Consider the following 20,285-nt stretch of genomic DNA (forward strand, 5'->3'; position numbering starts at 1 on the left):
CTGGGATGAGGTGACAGCTCTGGCCTAGCTGGTGGCATCCGCAAGCATCTCAGGGCAGCGTCATGTGTTGGGGCAAACCAGGATCAAGTTTGCCTTGTACCACGAGGAGCAATAGGGAGGGAAGTAGATACTTCGGTGAAAGATGGAAAAAAGAAGTGATCAAAGGAGTGAGATAAAAAATAATGGCAGGGACAGACTTCTGTGTGCGATTATTTAATAATAAGGTAATTAATGCTTTATACCTCACTGACTCCTTTCATGTAAAGATCACAAAGCGCTTCACAAGCATTAATTAATCTTCCCTAACATCCCTGCAGGGAAGGTCACTGAGCTACTGAGCGTAAGGGAAATCTTGTCATTGATGAAGGTGGCTGGTCTCTAGGCATGACGGATGCTCGGGTGTGATGGCAGGATGGGGAGAGTTTCTGTTCCTCGCTGATGACTTCAAATGATTTCCCATAACTTCCTCAGAGAGGAAAAATGTCTTTGAGTTGTTGTGGGCAGCTGGGACTGGGTAAAGGTGGGTCTGAAAGATGACCCACGCCAAAGCCGTTGAGCATCCTTGAGGACACTGAGAAGGCAGGGGTCTATCCAGGCAACCCCCAGTGCCAATGCCCACACAAGGTTTGAGAAAGCATAAGGCACCCGTGAAGGGCAAATCCGTGACTGTTGGAAAAAAACGCCAGGGTGAAGTGGATTTCAATTCAGATCTGAGCTGTGGCTGGTCCTGCAAAAGGCAGGGCAAAGAACATCAGGTGTTAAAGTGAGAAAGATGTTTTTGGATAACAAATATTCAGCCTGACGTCACTGATCTGTGACGTTCAGATGGCTACAGAGGACTGTGTGTCAATGTGGGGTTTTACATCTCCGGGGTAGTAAAAAGGTCTAAGTTAGTTTGCGGCTCCGGGGAAGACACTCACGCCCAGCTGAGCTCCGAAGAGTGTCCCTTCTGCATGATGTCCTGCCCTGGAGAGGTGGAGGGCCCAGCTTTGGGATGTTGGAGCATTCCAATGGGATCATGCTGTCATTGCTCAGCGTTGCAAATATCTGTGGTTGTCCTTGTTCCTAGATCTTGGGAGCGGTGCCAGCATGGCTGAGCAGGACCCAGCCTCAGGCTGCCTGCATGGAAAGAAGCAGCTGCCAGGTCAGTGTGCAACGAGTGTGTTTGGGGGTTTTGGGGTTTTTTAGACAGTTAATGAGAAAGTTGAATGTGGGACAGGGTTGTGAGATGAGGAAGGAGCAGTTTTGGGGTGAAATGGTCTCTGGAAGGATGGACTGTCAGCTGGGGTGCAGGAGTTGGGGAACATAGGTGGGATGTCCCTTGCTTGGCAGGATCTGCACTGGGATAGCAAAAATGAAATCAGGAGAGGAACGACCAGTCTTCAGAATAACAGACTGTGCTTGGAGGAGTCGTCCTTCACCTGGCCTGATTATACTGTTAAACCAAAACCTGAGCCCAAATGGTTAACCTGAGGCTCAGAGGGGAAGTGTGCGCAGCAGTCCTACATCTCTGGAAGCTTCTGGCCTCCTGCCCCCTCTGTCCACTCTGTAACCCAGCTGACCCCAAAGATCCAGCTCTGTCCTACTTGTACCTCCAGCTGCTCTCAAGGTGTAGGTGCACTATGGAAAGCCCATCTCACCAGCAGTGGGTCACCACGAGCCCAGTGGCACCGTCACTGGTCCTTGTGTCCTTGGAGGCCAGAGGCTGACGGCCAGGGCCTGGCTCTGATGAGAGCTGGTGGATGGCCACTTGCTTTTCCAGCTTTCACCTGGGAGGTGAGGGCCAACGACCGAAACTACCACATGCAATTCAAGAAGAAATTTGCTTTCTGTCTGACCAAGAAGAAGTATGCGGTGAGTCAGCCTGGGCCAGTCCTGGGCCATTTCTTTACCCAGCCCCTCGTTCCTGAGCTGGTGGTGGTTGGGGGTGACATGACAGAGATGCTGCAGAGTGTAGGATGGAGAGTCACATACGTAATCCTCAATGAAGAGGAAGGGCTGCTCCCTGCCTGGTGCCCCAGACGCCCTCTGAAGCTGTCAGACAAGGAGTAGAACCGTATGAAGGATACTTTTTAGTCTGATGGTCAAATCAAAAGAAAGATTTTTGAAAAAGTTTTGATGGAACAAAACCAGATTTTTTTTTCCCAGCTAAATAATGACCATCTAGTTGGGGATCAGTTAGGTATGCTTCAGATGATCAGAAACAAATTATTTTGTTTCAATTTTATATGGCCCTTTGCTCTAATAAATCCCTTTTTTTCCTTATGGCTTTGGTAAATTTTTAAAGGCATCTCTTATGCCATGAAAAGTTGAGAAGTCCTAAAACCACCAGAATGTTTTGGGCATTCTCAAAACACATCCTTGATTTCATGCGGCTGAACTCCCACCGTGGCTTTGACCTGCCTTTCTTCTGCAGGGCAACGCCATTAAGACAGCCAAGTACAACATCTTTACCTTCCTGCCGCTGAACCTCTATGAGCAGTTCCACCGAATGGCCAACGTCTACTTCGTCTTTGTCATCCTCTTACAGGTGAGATGGACACCAAGGTAAGAGCAAGTGTGTGAGACTGTCTAGCAAAGGAGGGTTGTCTGGTGTTTAGAGTAGGGGACTTTGGTCTAAAATGGTGTCAAGGATGCTGCTTTTCAGTGGTGTTCATTGTCTTTCATTAACTCTGAGGGGTTTAACCTACGTTAAGTTTGGTTACTTTAAACTGATTGGGTTTGGATGTAAGCGAAGCTCATGCAGGCCACACCTAAATGGAAATCCTACCCTCCAAATTCTGGGACCCACACGCATTTGTCGTGGTTTAACCCCAGCCGGCAGCTAAGCACCACGCAGCCGCTCGCTCACTGCCCCCCCCCCACCCCTGGGATGGGGAGAGAATCAGGAAAAAAAAACCTCGTGAGTTGAGATAAAGACAGTTTAATAGGACAGAAAGGAATGAAAAACAATGATAATGATAATAATAATATGACAATAGTAATACTAAAAGAATTAAACTATACAAAGGAAGTGGTGCACAATGCAATTGCTCACCACTCGTTGACCAATGCCCAGTTAGTTCCCGAGCCGCGATCCCCCCTCCCAGCCAGCTCCCCCAGTTTATATACTGGGCATGATGTCATATGGTATGGAATAGCTCTTTGGCCAGTTTGGGTCAGCTGTCCTGGCTGTGTCCCCTCCCAGCTTCTTGTGCCCCTCCAGCCTTCTTGCTGGCTGGGCACGAGAAGCTGAAAAATCCTTGACTTAGTATAAACACTACTTAGCAACAACTAAAAACATCAGTGTGTTATCAACATTCTTTTCCTACTAAATCCAAAACACAGCACTGTACCAGCTACTAGGAAGAAAATTAACTCTGTCCTAGCCGAAACCAGGACAGCATTTCACACATCCACTTTAAAAAGAGGTGGAAATTCAACAAAACAGTTCTCTGTAGACAGAGACGTTGATTTGATTTTTCTTAGACAGGTTCCTGCCGTCCTCAGGCGCTGGCTGGGGAGGGGAGCTGGGAGTGAGGGGGAGTTACTCAGTCACCTCAAGTGTCCCAAGGTGGGATGAAAGTTGTGTCAGTGGTGTAAAATTCTCCTTCTCTAGACCTTCCCTGAGATCTCCACGCTGCCCTGGTACACTCTGCTGTTCCCCCTGAGCTGCCTTCTCACCATCCGGGGTCTACGAGACCTGATCGATGACATTGTGAGTATGGGTTGGAGTGAAAGGCTGTGAGTGTGGGCGTAGGTCCTGGGGGGACGGTCAGCAGAAAGGGCCCCTTTGCTGTGGGGTGAACTGAAAAGCTTGGGAGTTGCTGTCCTTCATCGTTCCTGAGGTACCATCAACTCTACCATGTCCAAAACGCTTTATATTTTCCCTTGGGAAGGATGTGACCGGGCGGTTGCTTTCCTTGGGGTCTAGACACCCATCTCTGTGATCTTTAATATCTTAACCAATGGCTATATTCCCAGGTTGGTCCCCAGAAATACTCTGGGGGAATTTAGCCTCTTTATTCATCAGCATACATCTTCCGATTGCTTCAGAAAGCAGATGCCCTGGAGCTGAGGAGGCAGATTGTGGCATTAAGAGGGTTGTTTTCACGGGACAAGGAAGTCTGGCATGGCCCATCCCTTTCTTTTGGCCTCTTTTTTTCTCTCCTCTGTGCAGGGCCGTCACCAAAGTGACAGAAACATCAACAGCAGGCCATGTGAAATCCTGTCTGGGAAGAGGTGAGGGGCTTTGGGAAGCTGTACCCATGTTTTCCAGGCCTGTGTGGAACAATGGATCATCTGAAGTGCTAAGCATCCTTGAGGACAGCAGCTGAGAAGGGTTTTGGTGGGACTGTCCCTGACTCTGCAAACTCCCATCACCTCCCAAAATCTGCTGCAGGTCCAGCTGTTCCCCTATAGGGATGATCGTATTCCAGTCACAGACAAGAGGTCTAAAAAAGCCCTCATTTGCTGTGATATGCTGGGAGGAGGGTTTCCTTGGCCACAGAAGTTCCTCCAGGTCTTCATATCTAATCTATGGAGTCATATCACTGCTAAACATGGGTGTGGGGAAGGACCAACATTTCCCACCTGTGGCCAGGGGGCTGAAAATCCCTGCTACCCGTAGGTACGGGGGATATGGATGTGACAAATGGGTCCTGTGCCGTCCTCGGTGCTCAGCTGTCCTTCGGTCATGCAGATGGGAGGCCACCACGGTGGCAGAAGAACCAACAATCTGGAGACCCCAATCATGCAAGAAGCTGGGACAGACACGGGCTGGTCCAGAGGACAGAAACAGCCACAGCCCCCATTCCCGCTGCTCTGCAAGGATAAAAATTTCCCCCCTAATTCTCCTGCAGCTTCCGCTGGCAGAAATGGCGTGACATCTGCGTCGGGGATATTGTCCGCCTGCGTAAGGAGAGCTTCGTCCCGGTGAGTGGTGCCCCGGAGCTGGCTGCGCACCAGGGGCAGTGGGAGGGAGTTTGAGCGAGGAGGGGCTCAGCCAGGTGCTCTCCCCGCCTTTTTGCTCTTCAAGGCCGACATGCTCTTGCTGTGCAGCTCGGAGCCCAGCAGCCTGTGCTACGTGGAGACTGCTGACATCGATGGGTGAGGAGAGGAGCAGGGGACCGCTATTGCTATGGGGGAAGAGGGGCAGAGACATCCCAGCCAACGGCTGAAGCCTCCAGTCTTGGGGACCCCCGGCACTGGGGGGTCAGGCACGCTGGGAGGGTTGCAAGTCCAGCAGAAACCATGGGATGTGGGGGATCCTCCAAAAGCTAAACCTACAGACACCCCAGAAATGGGATTTGAGCCCCAAATTTTGAAAATGGGAGTCCAAAAACACTTTTGAGGCTTCCACAGAGCAGCTTGTGACCTCGGGAATCTCTCTCAATCTCTTGGCTCCCTCCCAGCCAGCCGGAGGACAGCGGCTGCCCGTCCCTCCCGCCTCCATCTGCAGGATGATTTAATGGCAGGGTCTCCAGGCCAGGTCTCTCTCCCTGCATGAGTGCTCGATGTCTGGCATGATAGGTCCCTATCTTGCTTTTCATTGCCATCACTGATTTAATCACCCAATAATTAATGGCCGTCTCTGTCCCATGGGTCCGACAGCAGAATTAAGAGCTCTGTCACCTCACAGGGTTGTTTTATTTTTCGCTCCCTGGCTCTTGTTCACAGGGAAACAAACCTGAAGTTCAGACAAGCCCTTCTGGTCACCCACCAGGAGCTGGTGAGCGAGGAGAGCATGGCTGCCTTCGATGGTGAGTCTCCCGGATGGGCGAGGATGCGGCCATCCCGCCGGGATGGGATGGCTTCAGCCTCAGGAAGTCTCTGTCCCCTCAGGCACCAAGTGCCAACAGGAGGCTGCACTTGCTCCTGCCTGCAAGGAGACAAAGACCTTGCATGGAGGCCCTTCCCCAGCAGAGTGGCTCTGTGATGGTCCATCGGGGTTGTGCACCTTCCCCTTGCCCTGGATCTTGGTTTTCCCACTGGGATCAAGTGCTTGGCTCCCAAACCCGAGTTCAGACCCTGCATTTTTTCCCCTTTGGACCTCCACAGGATGCAGACTCCCCTCTCAGAGGCTCTGGGGGTGAAGGGGGTTGTGTTTGTACCTTCTCCAGTTTTATAGCCCAGTGTGGTTCCTGGACTGAGCCCCCTCCCAGCACTGCAGGGTGGCCCTCCAGCTTAGCCTTAATTTGAGCCATCCATATCCCAACTGCATCTGGAGATGCCCTGACAAAACCTGAATCTCCCTGAGAAGCCCCCAGCACCCCTCTTTGGAGGAGGCAGGCGTGGGGGGTGAGGGGAGAGGAAGGTCCTCTTGTTTCTCCCAAAGCCATCACCTGAATCGTGCCCTCTACTCAAGGGAGAGTGATCTGCGAGGAGCCCAACAGCCGCATGCACAGCTTCACCGGCACGCTGGAGTGGAGGGGCGAGACCTACTCACTTGACAGCGAAAGGATCTTGCTGCGAGGCTGCAAGCTTCGCAACACTGACGTTTGCTACGGCTTGGTTATCTACGCAGGTGAGTGCCCGGGCCCAGATCAGGAAGGGCAGAAAACACCCAGGTCCCTGGGGATTTTAAGCTGCCCAAGCGCTTCTGGCATCAGCAGGTCCCATTCTCAGCTGATACAAAGTGGGAGGACCTGCCGCTGTAACCAAGACCCCAGAAGTTTGTCCTAAGCTTTGCCTGTGTTGGGCTCGCTGGCGGGGAGATGATGTGGTGGTGCCAAACCTCTACTCATCCCAGGTTATATTTCACCTGCATCATGTCCTGGATCCACTCCGCTTTGTGGCCTCTTGCACTTTGTGGCTCAGTGCAGCTGAGAGCTTGGCCATGAGTAGCTGTGGGTAGAGGGGAGGGGTAAGATCTGGTGTAAGCAGCACTTTGAGTGTGCAGCCACGGCTTGGTTAACCACTGATCAAGGGATGTGGTCCTCTGAAGTCTTCAGAGGTGGGGAGACGTTATGGAGGAAACCAGCATCACTTAGCTGCAAGTCAACCTTCTGGGAGCTACGAACTTGTGTTTTTACTTCTAAAATGTTTCTCGTCCAGGATTTGATTCCAAAATTATGAGGAACTGTGGAAAGATCAAGCGGAAGAAAACCAAGCTGGACCGCATGATGGACCGGCTGGTGATCATAGTGAGTGTGGTGCAAACACCTCCTGCCCTGGTCCACCGGCGTCCTGGGGTTGCTCACAAGTCTTCTCATGAGAGGCTGCTTGCTTGGGTGATGCTGATTTTCTTAAGCTTGCAATATTTTCCTCAAAATATCTTGGATTTAACATGTTATGGGCAAATACCAAGCAATGTTCCCAGGAAGTGGCAGTTACTGGGTCTGGAGCAGTCTGCACGGTGGTTGTGTTGCTTAAACCCTGACCCTGGCAGCTCTGAGTCCTTGGCTGTAGAGCAGCCCCTTGGACCAGGGAGCTGGAGTATTCAGGATCTCCAACCTCTCCTGACCTGCTTTACTAACCCGTAACTGTGCAGGTTCCAAGGAGGCGGCTTGTGCTGAGGGACCTGCAGGCTGCGGCTCAGCACAGAGTAGATGGAGGACGGGGGAAGGAGGAGCCTTTCCTCCGCGTGAAGCAAAGCAGCGTGGTCATAACGAGGAATTGGACGGCTCTTACTCCTGTTCCTGGTGGTTGGGTGTCATCACTTCTCAGATTGGCCGCTAGCATTCCTTTGTTTGCTGGTAACTTCAGCAGGAAGGCTGCAGGACACCCCTTGTCCAGGGAGACGGTGTCTGAGGCAATTAGGAGGGTGGGAAAGTTGAGTTTTGCTCTGCGTGTGTTGCCGATACGTCAAACTGAAATACGTGCTGCGATCCTTCATCTTGGCCCGGGATGAGCTCTGAGAACCAGCTTCAGGCACAAGGACACCTTCCCACAGGTTTACAGCTAAATGAGACAAACAGTCTGGAAGGGGCAACGGTTGGTCCTAGAAAAGAGTCTGATGGGCTCTGTGTGATGGGACATTCTCATCCTGGCTTCCCATCTCAGATCTTCCTGGTGCTGTTGGTCACGTCGCTGTGCCTCGCCGTTGCCTCTGGGTTCTGGGCCAGGATGTTCCAGGAGAAGCACAGCTACCTCTCTGCTCTCTACAAGCACACAACTCCTGCCCAGCAGGCCTTCTTCAACTTCTGGGGCTTCACCATCCTCCTGAGCGTCATCATACCCATGTCCATGTATATAACGTAAGAACCACAGAGCTTGGAAGTGATCAGAGATCAGTACCCTACTCCCCGTCCTTGGCCATCATCTGGCACCTTGGTTTACAGCCACAAAAGGGGGCTGCACAAAAGATCCAGCTGTGACCCTGAGGAAGTCATTCCCATGTGTTCCCTTAGCCGTAAGAGGGTAAGGATGGATGGGGTGTGTATCTTACAAACGTTGATGATGTGCTATGAGATCTTCTTAGAGGAAAGCCAGAAAAGAGATGCAAAGACACGTACTGATGTTGGAAATTGTGGGCAGGCTGAGGATGAGACTGATGAAGGTGGTATTTCCCCACTGAGCAGCAGCAGGGTGGGGAAGAGAAGGGCACAGCCATTGTGAGCAGGCAATGATCACAATTTGTGCTGGAAGAGCAGTTTCCAAACTTTTTGGCCCTTCACTGAATCTCCAGATCTATTAATTTTGTCACCAAGGGCCAGATTTCCAGAGGGGAGCCCAGTTGCCTGGGACCCAGTGGGCTTTCAGTCTGGTGTGATGAGCCTTCTGGAAAACTGGCCACGAACAATGAAAACCCTCTTGCTTCTCCCAAGCTCAGAGCAATACGATCCAGGTGGGGAGTTCTGCTCTGCCCTTTCTTCCTGTGTCAGATCCCCAACTGCCCCTGGGATGCGAGTAATGCGATCTCCTTCCCCAGCGTAAGTTTTCTTCTATCTGATGCCCTAGGTTTGAATTCATCTATCTGGTGAACAGCTTTTTTATCAACTGGGATCTGGAAATGTATTACGCTGTCAAGGACATTCCAGCAAAAGCCAGAAGCACCAGCCTCAATGATCAGCTCGGCCAGATTGAATACATCTTCTCGGACAAGACTGGCACCTTGACACAAAACGTTATGAGCTTCAAGAAATGCTGCATCAATGGGACCATCTATGGTAACTTTTGGTGGACGCAAGTTTGTAGAGACTCATGAGTGAGGTAGACCTTGAATTTAGGCTACTTTTTGGTTCTTTCCATTCCTCCTGGCTTGCTAGGAAGCTTGGGGCATGTGGATTGATCTTGGTGGTCCAGCGTGTAGGCAGAAGCTGTAGGAATTCAGCTTGTTCTCATCTCCCATGTTACCGGTGCTTCGCAGGGGCCACCGCGCCTGCAGTCACATTTGTCTCGTGCTCCCAGTGCATGGAGTCAGGGCACAGTTCTGCCCTCCTAAAATGGGTGCCTACCTTTCAGGAGATGTATCATGCCCCAAACTCAGCTGAGATCAGCTAGGTCTCCCCTGATACAAAAGGGAGCCTGGGGTTAGGAGCTCAGCACAGCTACACGGCAAACACGTAGTCTGAGTGAGGTGGATCCCACCTGGAATAACTAGCTGATGCTGACCCAGGCGTCCAGGACAGGGCAGGCAGAGGAGCCACGGGGTGATGGGCCGGTGAAGCCCATGGATTTTTATTTTTTATGAAGGTCTTGGAGAGAAAAAGGAGGGTTTGCTTTTCTTCTTTGCATCGTTTTCTGGTGAATCTCCAGCTTGGTTTCCAAATCTGGGCGCTTGGAGGCTTTCAGGCGACCTACGGAGGAGGCAAAGAAACTATAATTTCCCGTATGTTGTTTCTTTACAGTGAATGCATGTAATTGCTCTTTGCTTTTTTTTATGATTCTACTTGTTTTTCCCCTTAGAAACCCGAGAATTGCCAAGCCCTTCCTTTTCTTATTGCCATACTTACTCGAGCTCTCGGCTGGCTTTTGGGAGCTCAGTGCTTAATTAGTGAAATTTAGCAAGTGGGGCAGGCCAGAGCTTTAGCATGGAGCTCCTTTTTCCTGAGATAAGCATCAGGCACTTGAGACAAATGGACAGTGATAAAAGCGAAGAGGAGGAAAACAAACAATCTAGTGAAGTTTTTAAGCAGGAATAAAACCAATTTTCCCCTGCCTGATATATCATGTTGCACCTCTGTGACAGCAGCATCGCCATAATCCCGCCAGTCTCTGGCCAGCTGCAGAGTCTCCCAGGAAACGCGGATAAAGGCTAGACCTGAATTTTTAACATTAAAAACGTGTAGAAAGTCTGAACAGCCCAAGAGCCAAATAAGTCAAACCTGGACATCCTAAGAGAGCCTGGCTCATGACCGACACCGAGCAGATGCTGGAACCCTGTCCCCTTTTAGCCAGTCTTTTGGCCGGCAAAACCAGCAGTCCCTTCTAGAGAAACCACTCGAAGCCCCCGCTAGTGAAGCCCCCTGCCAGCTCTCTATTAATTGAATTATTTCTGTTTTGGCAGGTGCAGGCAGAGGCACAGGCCGTGAGAACAAGCAGCCATCGGTGCGTAACTCCCTTCTCCCATGTAGCGTGGGGCTGGATGCTGCTCCTCGTCGGGGCCAAAGCCGTAGCAGTTATTGATTACACCGGCAGCAGGACCAGCCTTTTGTTTTGGAGCACAGCTTGCTTCCAGTGGGGTCCCATGCTGTAACAAAGAGGCATGTGCTTCCTCGGGCTGGCGAGTTTGCCAGTTCTCACCTGCCAGTTAAGGACAGGGGAACTGGGTTTATAAAATAATGCAGTTCTGCTTTTTTTTTTTTTTTTTTTGTTCCCAACCTTTTTATACTCACCCCCTTGGTGTAGGGAATGCAGAGCTCGGCTTACGGACTCTGATCTGGATCAGACCGTGCCAGCACAGGGTTGCTGTATTACAATCCAGCAGCATCCCCGGTGCAAAGCCCCGTGCTCGGTCTCTCTCTCGGGTGCCTGCAGCCTGCCCGTGCCTCTTGCAGGGGTCGGGGTTGACCTGGAGCCACCATGGGGAGAAAAAGTTGGACTTCTGCGATGTGACGCTGCTGGAAGCCGCCCGGCGGGACAGTGACCCCGTGCTGAGGGAGTTCCTGAGGCTGCTGGCCCTCTGCCACACTGTCATGGTGGAGGAGAAGGGCGGTGGGTTGGCCGCAGTGGTTGACGTGTTCGGAGCGGAGTCGAGCTGCTGTTCAAGGCATTGAGGCCGTGATGGCTTTTCCTATCACCCAGCAAAGCTCTGCTGGGGGGGGTGCAGGTGGCGTGAGAGCCCGGGAATGCTTTGGGCCACTGTCCTAGCATCGCGGCTGTGTACATTTGAGTTTGTTTGAAAGCTAATTAGTTGGAACAGAAGCACAGGGAGGATAATCCATCCCTGTCTGAGCACTTGTCCTGCCTGGGGCAATGAGCGGAAGAGATGAGACAAATAGGACTGAGTTTCCTTTCCCTAGCCTGATGGCTGGGACTTTAGGGTCTCCATAGATAATGTTGGTGCTGGGCAGGAACAGGGTGTTTCAGATGTCCAAGAGTTGCTTGGCTGGGAGTCTCCTTGTCTAACCCCTACTCCTCTTCTGCAGACCAGCTGGTTTATCAGGCAGCTTCACCGGACGAAGAAGCGCTGGTGTTGGCAGCCAGGAACTTGGGGTACGTCTTTCTGGCCCGAACACAAGACACCATCACCATCAGTGAGCTGGGGGTGAAGAGGACGTACAAAGTACTGGCCATGCTGGACTTCAACAGCGATCGCAAGAGGATGTCTGTTCTGGGTGAGCGGGACGGGGTGTCTCAGGGAGGGGGCCCTCCAGGAACACGGAGGGTCCCTTCCATACCCAGCCCTACAACAGATGGCACCGGGATGGCTGTGATTGACCACAACTGGCACAGGGACTCCTAAGGATCGTCCTGGTCATCCCTGCGGTTTTGCTCGCCCTGATACCTTGGTGAAGGGTTTGAGCAGCCAAGAGAGGGCGAGTAAATCAGGGGCTCAGAGGAGGTGTGTGAGGAACTGACAGTCCTCGAGGCCTGATCCTGCCTCACGGTGGTGCAGATCTGGGGACATTCCTGTGCTTCCTATGACCGCGAGCAGAAAAGCACTAGCATCCCCTGAGGTGCCTTCTGCAGCATGGCCATTGCACGGGGACAGCGATGAGTGGGAGCCATCTCTCTGGGTACCTAAGCTGTCCTTCCCCTCCCTCCCAGTGCGAGATCCCCAGGGCACGATCCGGCTCTACACCAAGGGGGCTGACACGGTCATCCTGGAGAGACTGCAGAGGCGAGGGCCCAATGAGACCTTCACCGAGATGGCGCTGGATGTGAGTCCCACGCCAGCCTGGGGTGGAAAGGGCTGGTCTCCCTGCTGCTGGCTTTGAGCTGGGTGTCCTGGAGTCCCCTCCTGCTCTTTCTCCTTCTGGCTTCAGGATTTTCGTCCTTCTGTCTTCCTTCTGCTCTAGGAGCCTCACCTGCATATGGGACAGGGGCTAAGAGGGCATCAAATCCACCTTCGGTGTTCTGCATAGACCAGTTGCATTGCAAGGATGCTCATGGGGATGCTGTAGGATGGGGGAGGGAGTCAGAGCCCAGAGGGAGACCCTCAGGTCCTGGAGGGTCTCTGGCTCTGCCCATGGGAGCATCATGGCTGGCTGGCATGATGCCCTGGTCCACCGTGAGAGTCATCCTGGCTGAGGGAAGGGAGACCTGATGTCTCATCTCTGTAGCGCTTTGCAGAGGAGACACTGAGGACTTTATGCCTGGCCAGCAAGGAGGTGAGCGAGGTCGAGTACAGCGTGTGGAGCAGAAGGCACCACGAGGCCAGCGTCCTGCTGCAGGACCGCGTGCAGGAGCTGGACAAGCTGTACGAGGAGATGGAGCAGAACCTGCAGGTGGGATGAGGCTGGGGTTTAGGAGGAACTGGCTGCGCTGGTCCCATGGAGAGCAGGAGCGTGGGGTTTGGCTCTCTGGGATGAGGGGGTGAAGTGTCCAACCCAACACCCATCCCTTGGGTGGGAGGGCAGGTGGAGTTCCCCCTAAACAGTAGACACTGGGTTAGAGATCTGTCAGGTCGTGTCCACCCATGGGACCAGGGTGGACCCCTGGTTGGATCCAGGTGCAATTCCCACCTCCACATCTTGCCCTGCCCAATGTCATGACACGCACTTACCCTCCTTCCAGCTGCTTGGGGCCACGGCCATTGAGGACAAGTTGCAAGATGGCGTCCCTGAGACCATCCAGCTGCTGAAACTGGGCAACATTAAAGTGTGGGTGCTGACGGGAGACAAACAAGGTCAGTGGAGGCAACCCCAGACCCCACCAACATATTTCAGCTTCTCCCCTAACCAGTACCAGAGAAGAGATATGAGACCCTGGGACTGGGCAATAACCGGGTTCTGCTGTTCCCTTTAATATAAAGTAATAGTACGTCCCACAGATCATGTCACCCATGGGGAAACTGAGGCAGGGGAAGCCATCTGTGCAATGGCACAGAGCTGGAGCAGAGCCCCCAGCAGCTGCTGCCCACCGAGGGCTGTTGGACCCAGGACTGGGGTCTGCCCCGGGATGGGGGACGGCAGCACCGTGTGGCCACCAGCCGTTGACAGTTGTGTGTTGCAGAGACTGCAATGAACATTGGCTACGCGTGCAAGCTGCTCACGGATGACATGGAGATCCTGGAGGAGAAGGAGATCAGGTGAGGAACCGTGACCTCCTGGTTCAGGACATTGTTGTCCCCGCTGAAGACACCCGAGGGCATAGGAACCTGTGCGGGGTGGGCAGAGCTCGACTCTGCCAGAGATGCTTCTCCTTCCCTGTCCCAGCCTGGATGTCCACGGCCCTCATCTGCTGATGCTTTTCCAGGCCTCCCATCTGTTTCTGCCCCTGCAGCATTCTCTTCCTTGGCAGGCTTTGAGCAGAACGTGCTTAAGCTGTCTCTCCAGCCTCTAAACCACAGGGACAGAGGCTGATTTCTGATATCAGTGAGCCCTTGGGGCCCCCTCTCTGTCCCCCCAGTTCCCACCACTGGGTACCAGCCCCATCTCCCTGGCACTGTCTTTGAGACGGCAAAGGCCAACTCTAGGTCTCAGTTGAAGCCGGGCAGCATGCTCAGTGTCCCCAGCTCAGCTCCAACCACCCCTTCCTCACCCAGCGAGATCCTCAAGGCTTACTGGGTGAGCAACAACCTTAGCGGCAGCGGGGAAGCCCTGTGCAGCGGCCACCTCTCCCAGCAGCGCCCGGAGGCTTCGCACCACAAGAAGAGAGCTCTCATCATCAGCGGGGACTTCCTGGTAAGGTGGCACTTGGATGCTCTTCTCTGCTCCCTGCCTGCGCTGGCAGATTGCTGTTTCTGCCCTGGTGCTATCAAAGTCCTGGGTGGCACCAGCACGTGGAGGAGGTGATGTCCCTCCTGCCCAAGGGGTGGGGAAAGCCCATTTTGGGCTGGGGAATGAAGAGTGAAGAGGGGGACAACCTTGCACCGATCATTTGGTGTTGGGGGGCTTCGACCACACCTGCCCAGCTGGTCTTCTGGGATGATGCAGGCTGGTGGGTAATCACATGCTCTTCTGGTCATACTGAGACAAACTGGTCTCATGGTCACAGTACCTGCTGCGTGATGAACTTGGAGAAAACTGGGGTCACTTTTTTGTAGCACCTACAAGATTTAAGAGCATCGTTGAGGAGCTGGGGGCCCTCATGCTATGAAGGCTATGGGTGAGGTCCCAACCGCGTGTGCTCTCCCCTAAGGACAAAATCCTCCACACGGGAGAGGTGCTGAAGGAGAAGGGGCGGCTGTGGCGGCGGCTGGCTTGCTGCAGGGCTATAGGCTCGCAGGAACAGGGCAGTCTGGTGGAGAAAGCCTTCGTGGACTTGGCCACCAGCTGCCAGGCGGTGATCTGCTGCAGGGTGACCCCCAAGCAGAAAGCCCTCATCGTGCAGCTGGTGAAGAAGCACAAGAAGGCCATCACGCTGGCCATTGGGGACGGGGCCAACGATGTCAACATGATCAAAAGTGAGGTTCGGGGCAGGGGGGAGGGTGGGTTTCGGCTGGTGCGTCCCACTGGTGGGGAGTGGTGGTGCCCCATCTGCCATCTCCACCACCTCACCCTCTCCTTTGAGGTGAGGAGCTGGGAGGGGAAACCCCCAAACCAGTTCCCCACTTTGCTGTGCTGGGAGGGGAGCGAGAGGCACAGGACCAGGACCAGCCTGGGACAAGAGCAGGGTGGACCACTTGCTTTGGCAGTGGGGATGAACCCTGATGAAACTTCAAGCCCCAACCTGGGCAGCTGGCAGACGTCCCTGCCCCTCTCCAGCAGTCCTGACATGAGGCTGTGCTCTTCGCACGCCCAGCCATGCCTGGCATGTCACTCCTGCAGCCATGGCATGTGATAGAGGGGGCTTCTTCCCTTTGCCCATCACTCCTGGATTCACCCTCTGCCCATCAGCCCGGGAGCAATTCACAGGGAAATCAAGCACCCAGCTCCCCAAAAACCTCCCCACCTGCATTTCACACCCTCCTGTCCTCTGCAGCCGCTGACATTGGGGTGGGCATCAGCGGGCTGGAGGGCATGCAAGCCGTGCAGTGCAGCGACTACGCCCTGGCACAGTTCTCCTACCTCCAGCGCCTCCTGCTCGTCCACGGCCGCTGGGCCTATCTCCGCATCTGCAAGTTCCTCTCCTACTTCTTCTACAAGACCTTCGCTGGCCTCATGGCCCAGATCTGGTTCGCTTTCCACAGCGGATTCACGGCTCAGGTGAGGGATGCAGCCATTAGTAGGGGTCGCATCCATCCCATGGAGGTCTGCACACCGGTGTTTCAGCCCCGCTGCTGAGGATCCCATGCAGGTCTCGTGCCTGGTACTGCCTGCTGGGCACGTGTCCACGTCACCACCCTGGTCTCCTTTCTTCCTTGCCCTGGTATTGGGCTGTCCAGTTTTTTGGGGCTGCCTGGCTGAAATGCAACTGGTTGTCTGCTTTTTACCTGGCTGGATGGTGAAAAGCACCCTGGGGAGATTTGGGATGTCCTTGTGAGCTGCAGCTCAGTCTCGGACAGATGCAGGGAAAGATCCCACGCGCATTAAGCTGGTTTCCTCCAAAATGGAAGCTTTTATCTCAAGGGCCATCAGCGTGACTTGACCACCCACTGTGTGGCTCCAGCCCCCCATCTCCATCTGCAGCACGAGCCCACAGCCCACCGATCGCTGCAGACAACGTGGGGCTGATGCAGAGCCTGGGGCAAGTCCATGGGGCTTTCCCCACAGTTTGGATGTGAGTCTCTTGGACTCACCCCTGGTGTGTTGGCATCCTTTCGGAGTCTTTCCAAAGCACCACTGAGCTCACAGCTCCTTTCTTCTCCCTTCTAGCCTCTGTATGAGGGCTGGTTCCTTGCGCTCTACAACATTTTCTACACTGCCTACCCTGTGCTGTCCATGGGCATTCTGGAGCAGGTATGGGTTCACCGGGCTGTGTCCAGCCCCTGTGCCCGGAGGCTGCATCCTCGGCGGGTGTGAATCAGCCCAGCAGTCGTTGCACCCTGTCTGCATGGCTCTTTGTGCTGGGACATGGTACCAAGCAGCTCAATGGGCATTTGGAGCTCACCACCAGTCCTGGGGTGCCTCTGTTCCCCATCATCCCAGAGCAAGCAGGAGGAGGGACTCACCACAGCTCTCCCAAAGGGTGCGCTGGGTGGGGTGGCCCAATCCTGCTCCCCACTGTGGGTGGGGAGGGTGATGCTTGGTGCTCTCCCGGCAGGACGTGAGTGCCAAGAAGAGCCTGGAGTTCCCTGAGCTCTACGTGATCGGGCAGAAAGACGAGCTCTTCAACTACCGCGTTTTCGGTGCCACCCTCCTGCACGGGGTCAGCACCTCACTCGCCAGCTTCTACATCGCGCTCTGGGCCTTCGAGGACCGCGTCGGCAGCAAGGCTGTCGGCGACTACGAGTCCTTTGCCGTCACGGTGGCCACGTCGGGGTTGCTGTCAGTCCTTGTGGAGGTGAGCGCTGATCTGCCTTTCTCCATCCTGGCCCCATGGCAGATGTCTAGGGACTGCAGCCCTGGGCTCCCTGACACCATCCCCAGCAGCTTCCTGGCTGGGGGATGATCTCCCTTGGGGCAGGGGAGGAATTTGGGACAAGTGGCTGAATGGAAGAGGGGCCCCGCAGCCTCCATGAGACGCTGTGTGCTCTGCCCTTGTCCCTGCAGATCATCCTGGACACCAAGTTCTGGACAGCGTTGTCCTTCCTGATGGTCACAGCCAGCCTGCTGCTCTTCTGCCTCTTCTCGTTCCTGACCCAAAGCATCGATGCCTTCAGGATAGCCCCTGCCGTCTTCCACTTCCCAGGTGAGATGCCCCGGGGATCCCCATGGTCCTTCCCTTCCCCAGCCAGGGGAGCCCAGCCTGGGCTTGGTGCTATGAGCTGTTTCCCACCTTGTAGATCATCTCTTCATTGCCAATTCTCGATCTTGCTGCCTTGATTTTTGACTCCAATTTAGGCGCCATCTCCTCTTTAGACCCCTCAACACCTTCATGGGTGGGGGCTGTCCCCCGACAGTTGTTCCCTCTGTCCTCTCCACCTTCCCTGCTTAAACATCACCCACCGACTTCTTGCGTTGACAGATGCCAGCCGGAATGCCCTGACCGACCCCTACGTCCTCTCGTGGTCCTGCTGTCCCTGGTGGTGAACACCATCCCCTCGCTCACCGTCCACTTGTACCGCACCATCGCGGGCAAAACCACCATCCAGCAGGTGAGGGCTGCACGGGGGCTGGCACGGGGAGGGGTCCTGCCTCCTGCCAGCATCGGTGTCCGGGGCTGGCCAGGGTGCTGCTGGTGATGGGAAGGGTGAGGTTCCCCAGGGAAGCCACTGCCTGGACTGTAGTGGTGGGACACGTCACCTCTCCTTGGTGGCACCACTCAGCTGATGGTGGTCTCTCATGACGCTGGTGCCCAAGTCTGGCTCCACGGCCCTCTCCCCAAATTGGTTCATGGCCCAACAGGAGGCCCTGGGGCAAGAGACATGCTCCAGCTCTTCGAGAGGGTCTGCTTTTGGCTGCAGTAAGGAATTGGCCTCCAGGACTCCCTGGACCTGCCACTTAGGAGGCACTGGGGTCTGGTGCAGGTCTTGGTACCACCCCCAGCCTTGGTAGAGCTCATCCCCATCTGGGCTGTGGGTTATACCTTCCTGGTGGTACAGAGAGGTCCCAGATAAAAGCAGGCATTGAGATTGCGCTCCAGAGCTCCAGGAGCTTTGACGATCCCCAGGAGCGTCCCCACGTTATGCATCCCATCATGGCAACTCAGGTCATGGTGGAGCTGGGAGCCAAACCGTGTCTCAGTGGAGGGTGTTCCTGCGCTCCCTGCGTGTCCCCCCTTGGGGTGAGGGCTTGCCTGGGAGGCGGCCACAGCCCTGATCTCCCCATCTCCTTGCAGAAGATCCGCTTGAAGGCCAAGCGGGAGCCGGAGCCCTCGGTGGAGCTGCGCGCCCACGTCCCTCGCGGCTCCTTCCACCGCCGCTCCAGCTACGCCTTCTCCCACCAGGAGGGCTACGCCGGCCTCATCACCCGCGGGGACAGCCTGCGCGCCGGGGCCACCCGCCACACCGCCCCAGGTCTCCTGCACCCAGAGACAACCCCGGCTTTGTCCTCCTTCCCCAGCCCCTCAGCATAGCTGCCCTGGCCGCCATCAACCTCCCACCATACTGGGACAGGGGAGGTGCCGTCAAGGCACAGAACTGGCTGGCTCTCTCCTTTTATGGGCATTTTTTTAATCTTATTTGGATGGTTCTGAAGCGTGGGCAGTCCCCGTGGCTGCAGAGGGGCTGGCCCGGCCTGGGGGGCTGCTGCTCCGGGTGCTGAGCCCTGGGACATGTCCCACCAGCGCTCCATCTCCCCCATGCAGTGTGTGCATGGGCTTTGCAGGAGCCTGTAAAGCCATGAAAACCATCAATCTCTGCCGCCACGCTCGGCCCATCACCCCGCGACTCCCTGGCTGGCACCCCAGCCCCCTTCCCTCTGCTGAGCCCCCTCGGAGCCGGGGCTTCCTCCTGCCCAAGGCTGATTCTGCTCCAGGCTGGACCCACAAACAGCAACTCTGCTGTCCCAGGCTCATTATTCCACCTCTGAATTAATAAAATGCCCTGATGCAAGACCAGCGGTGAGGCTGGGTGGCGGGTGCAGCCCCTCACCCCTGCTCACTCCCTCCCGCGCCGGGGGGCCGAGCTGCAGCGGCTGCACGAAGACCCTCGTCTTGTTTCCCCACGGCTGCAAGGAGCGCAGAGAGCCAGCTGCCTTCCCCACACAGGGCTGGACCCAGCGCCCGTGGCTTTCACATGCATCAACCCAACAGACCAGACTCGAGCGGCGTAATTTTAAAATGCCCGCTATTTTCTGGAGGAGGACCTATGTATGATTGATTACCTGCAGGTTTTTCTTCTCCAGCCAAACCAGCCCGGCTTCTTGCAGCCTCTCCTCGGCACTCCCCACCATCTCCACCTCCTTGTCTTTGCCATCCCTGCGTGAGGTGCGCACGGCCGTGGTGTCCGCTATGTGCCGTGCCCCATCTCCACAGCAGCCACGTCCCGCTCCCCCAGGACTGACGGCCCCATCTTTGGGGACAGCTTGGGGCCACAGGCCGTTTGCTGCAAAGCCCTGAAAAATACTTTTGGGGGGAAGGCAAAGCATCGGGGTGACGTGCATCAGCTCTGCCCAGCGGGCATGGGAGCACCCGTCCTGCAGAGCTGCGCTTTGGGGATATCAGCAGCGGCTGCTGGAGAAGTTGTGCGTGAGCAACTGACTGGTGACCGGATCACCCTTTTTATTGTTTTTGTTTTTTAATTAAAAGGACTTTAGCTTTTCTCTCCTCTCCTGTAAATCTCTGCTACGCCACCAAGGGAGAAAGCTGCACAGAACGGTCCCGTGGTCCCTCGGTGTGTGCCACCAGCTCTGTGCCACCTGCCAGCACTTGTGCCATGACAAAATGCATGGTAGGACAAGGTATTCGGGTAAAAAGATAAATATTTAAATCAGCCATAGGGTCTTGGACCTGCCTGCAGCACACACGACTTGATGGGTTTGTTTAACAAGTGCTTTGGCCTCATCTGCACCGAGTTTGTGAGAATTAAAGGGTTTTCTTTGGGCTCTGGCCAGAAGGGTGCTGGGTGGTGCCAAGAAATAAAAGTATCATCTGAGGCTTCCCCCGGGAAAGCTCTCACCCCTGCAACTACAAGGTGGAAAACTGAGGGAGGGGGGAAACCTTTCCCAGCTGCCTGGGCATGATCCCCAAATCCACCATCTGATGCTCTCGGGCCGGGTGTAGGGAGAGGAGTTGGGATGGTTAAAATGGGGCTGCTCCTCCAAAGCTGCCCTCCT

General features: G+C 54.9%; 1 protein-coding gene across 1 annotated transcript; it reads left to right on the forward strand.

The window, feature by feature from the left end:
* Nucleotides 1-1,089: 1,089 nt before the first annotated feature.
* ATP8B3 (ATPase phospholipid transporting 8B3) lies at nt 1,090-18,585 on the forward strand. Its single transcript, XM_050910797.1, has 26 exons — nt 1,090-1,144; nt 1,763-1,854; nt 2,417-2,530; nt 3,599-3,697; nt 4,160-4,221; nt 4,842-4,914; nt 5,018-5,088; nt 5,659-5,741; nt 6,347-6,505; nt 7,036-7,124; nt 7,984-8,177; nt 8,881-9,109; nt 10,920-11,076; nt 11,511-11,699; nt 12,133-12,245; nt 12,648-12,812; nt 13,102-13,213; nt 13,540-13,615; nt 14,072-14,210; nt 14,668-14,932; nt 15,451-15,674; nt 16,284-16,367; nt 16,672-16,911; nt 17,121-17,259; nt 17,412-17,665; nt 18,349-18,585. The coding sequence occupies exons 1-26, from the start codon at nt 1,090-1,092 to the stop codon at nt 18,583-18,585; spliced, it is 3,714 nt and encodes a 1,237-aa protein (XP_050766754.1).
* The last annotated feature ends 1,700 nt before the right edge of the window (nt 18,586-20,285 follow it).

This window comes from Gymnogyps californianus, chromosome 24, assembly GCF_018139145.2.
Source record: "Gymnogyps californianus isolate 813 chromosome 24, ASM1813914v2, whole genome shotgun sequence".
NCBI lineage: Eukaryota > Metazoa > Chordata > Aves > Accipitriformes > Cathartidae > Gymnogyps > Gymnogyps californianus.

What these genes read in the sequence shown, in the direction of transcription:
- ATP8B3 (XM_050910797.1), top strand. Translation starts at nt 1,090, where the DNA reads ATGGCTGAGCAGGACCCAGCCTCAGGCTGCCTGCATGGAAAGAAGCAG. An exon ending in GTAACTTTTGGTGGACGCAA is followed by an intron (nt 9,110 to 10,919) that starts GTTTGTAGAGAC and finishes TGCCTCTTGCAG; the next exon opens with GGGTCGGGGTTGACCTGGAG. An exon ending in TGCTGTCAGTCCTTGTGGAG is followed by an intron (nt 16,912 to 17,120) that starts GTGAGCGCTGAT and finishes TTGTCCCTGCAG; the next exon opens with ATCATCCTGGACACCAAGTT.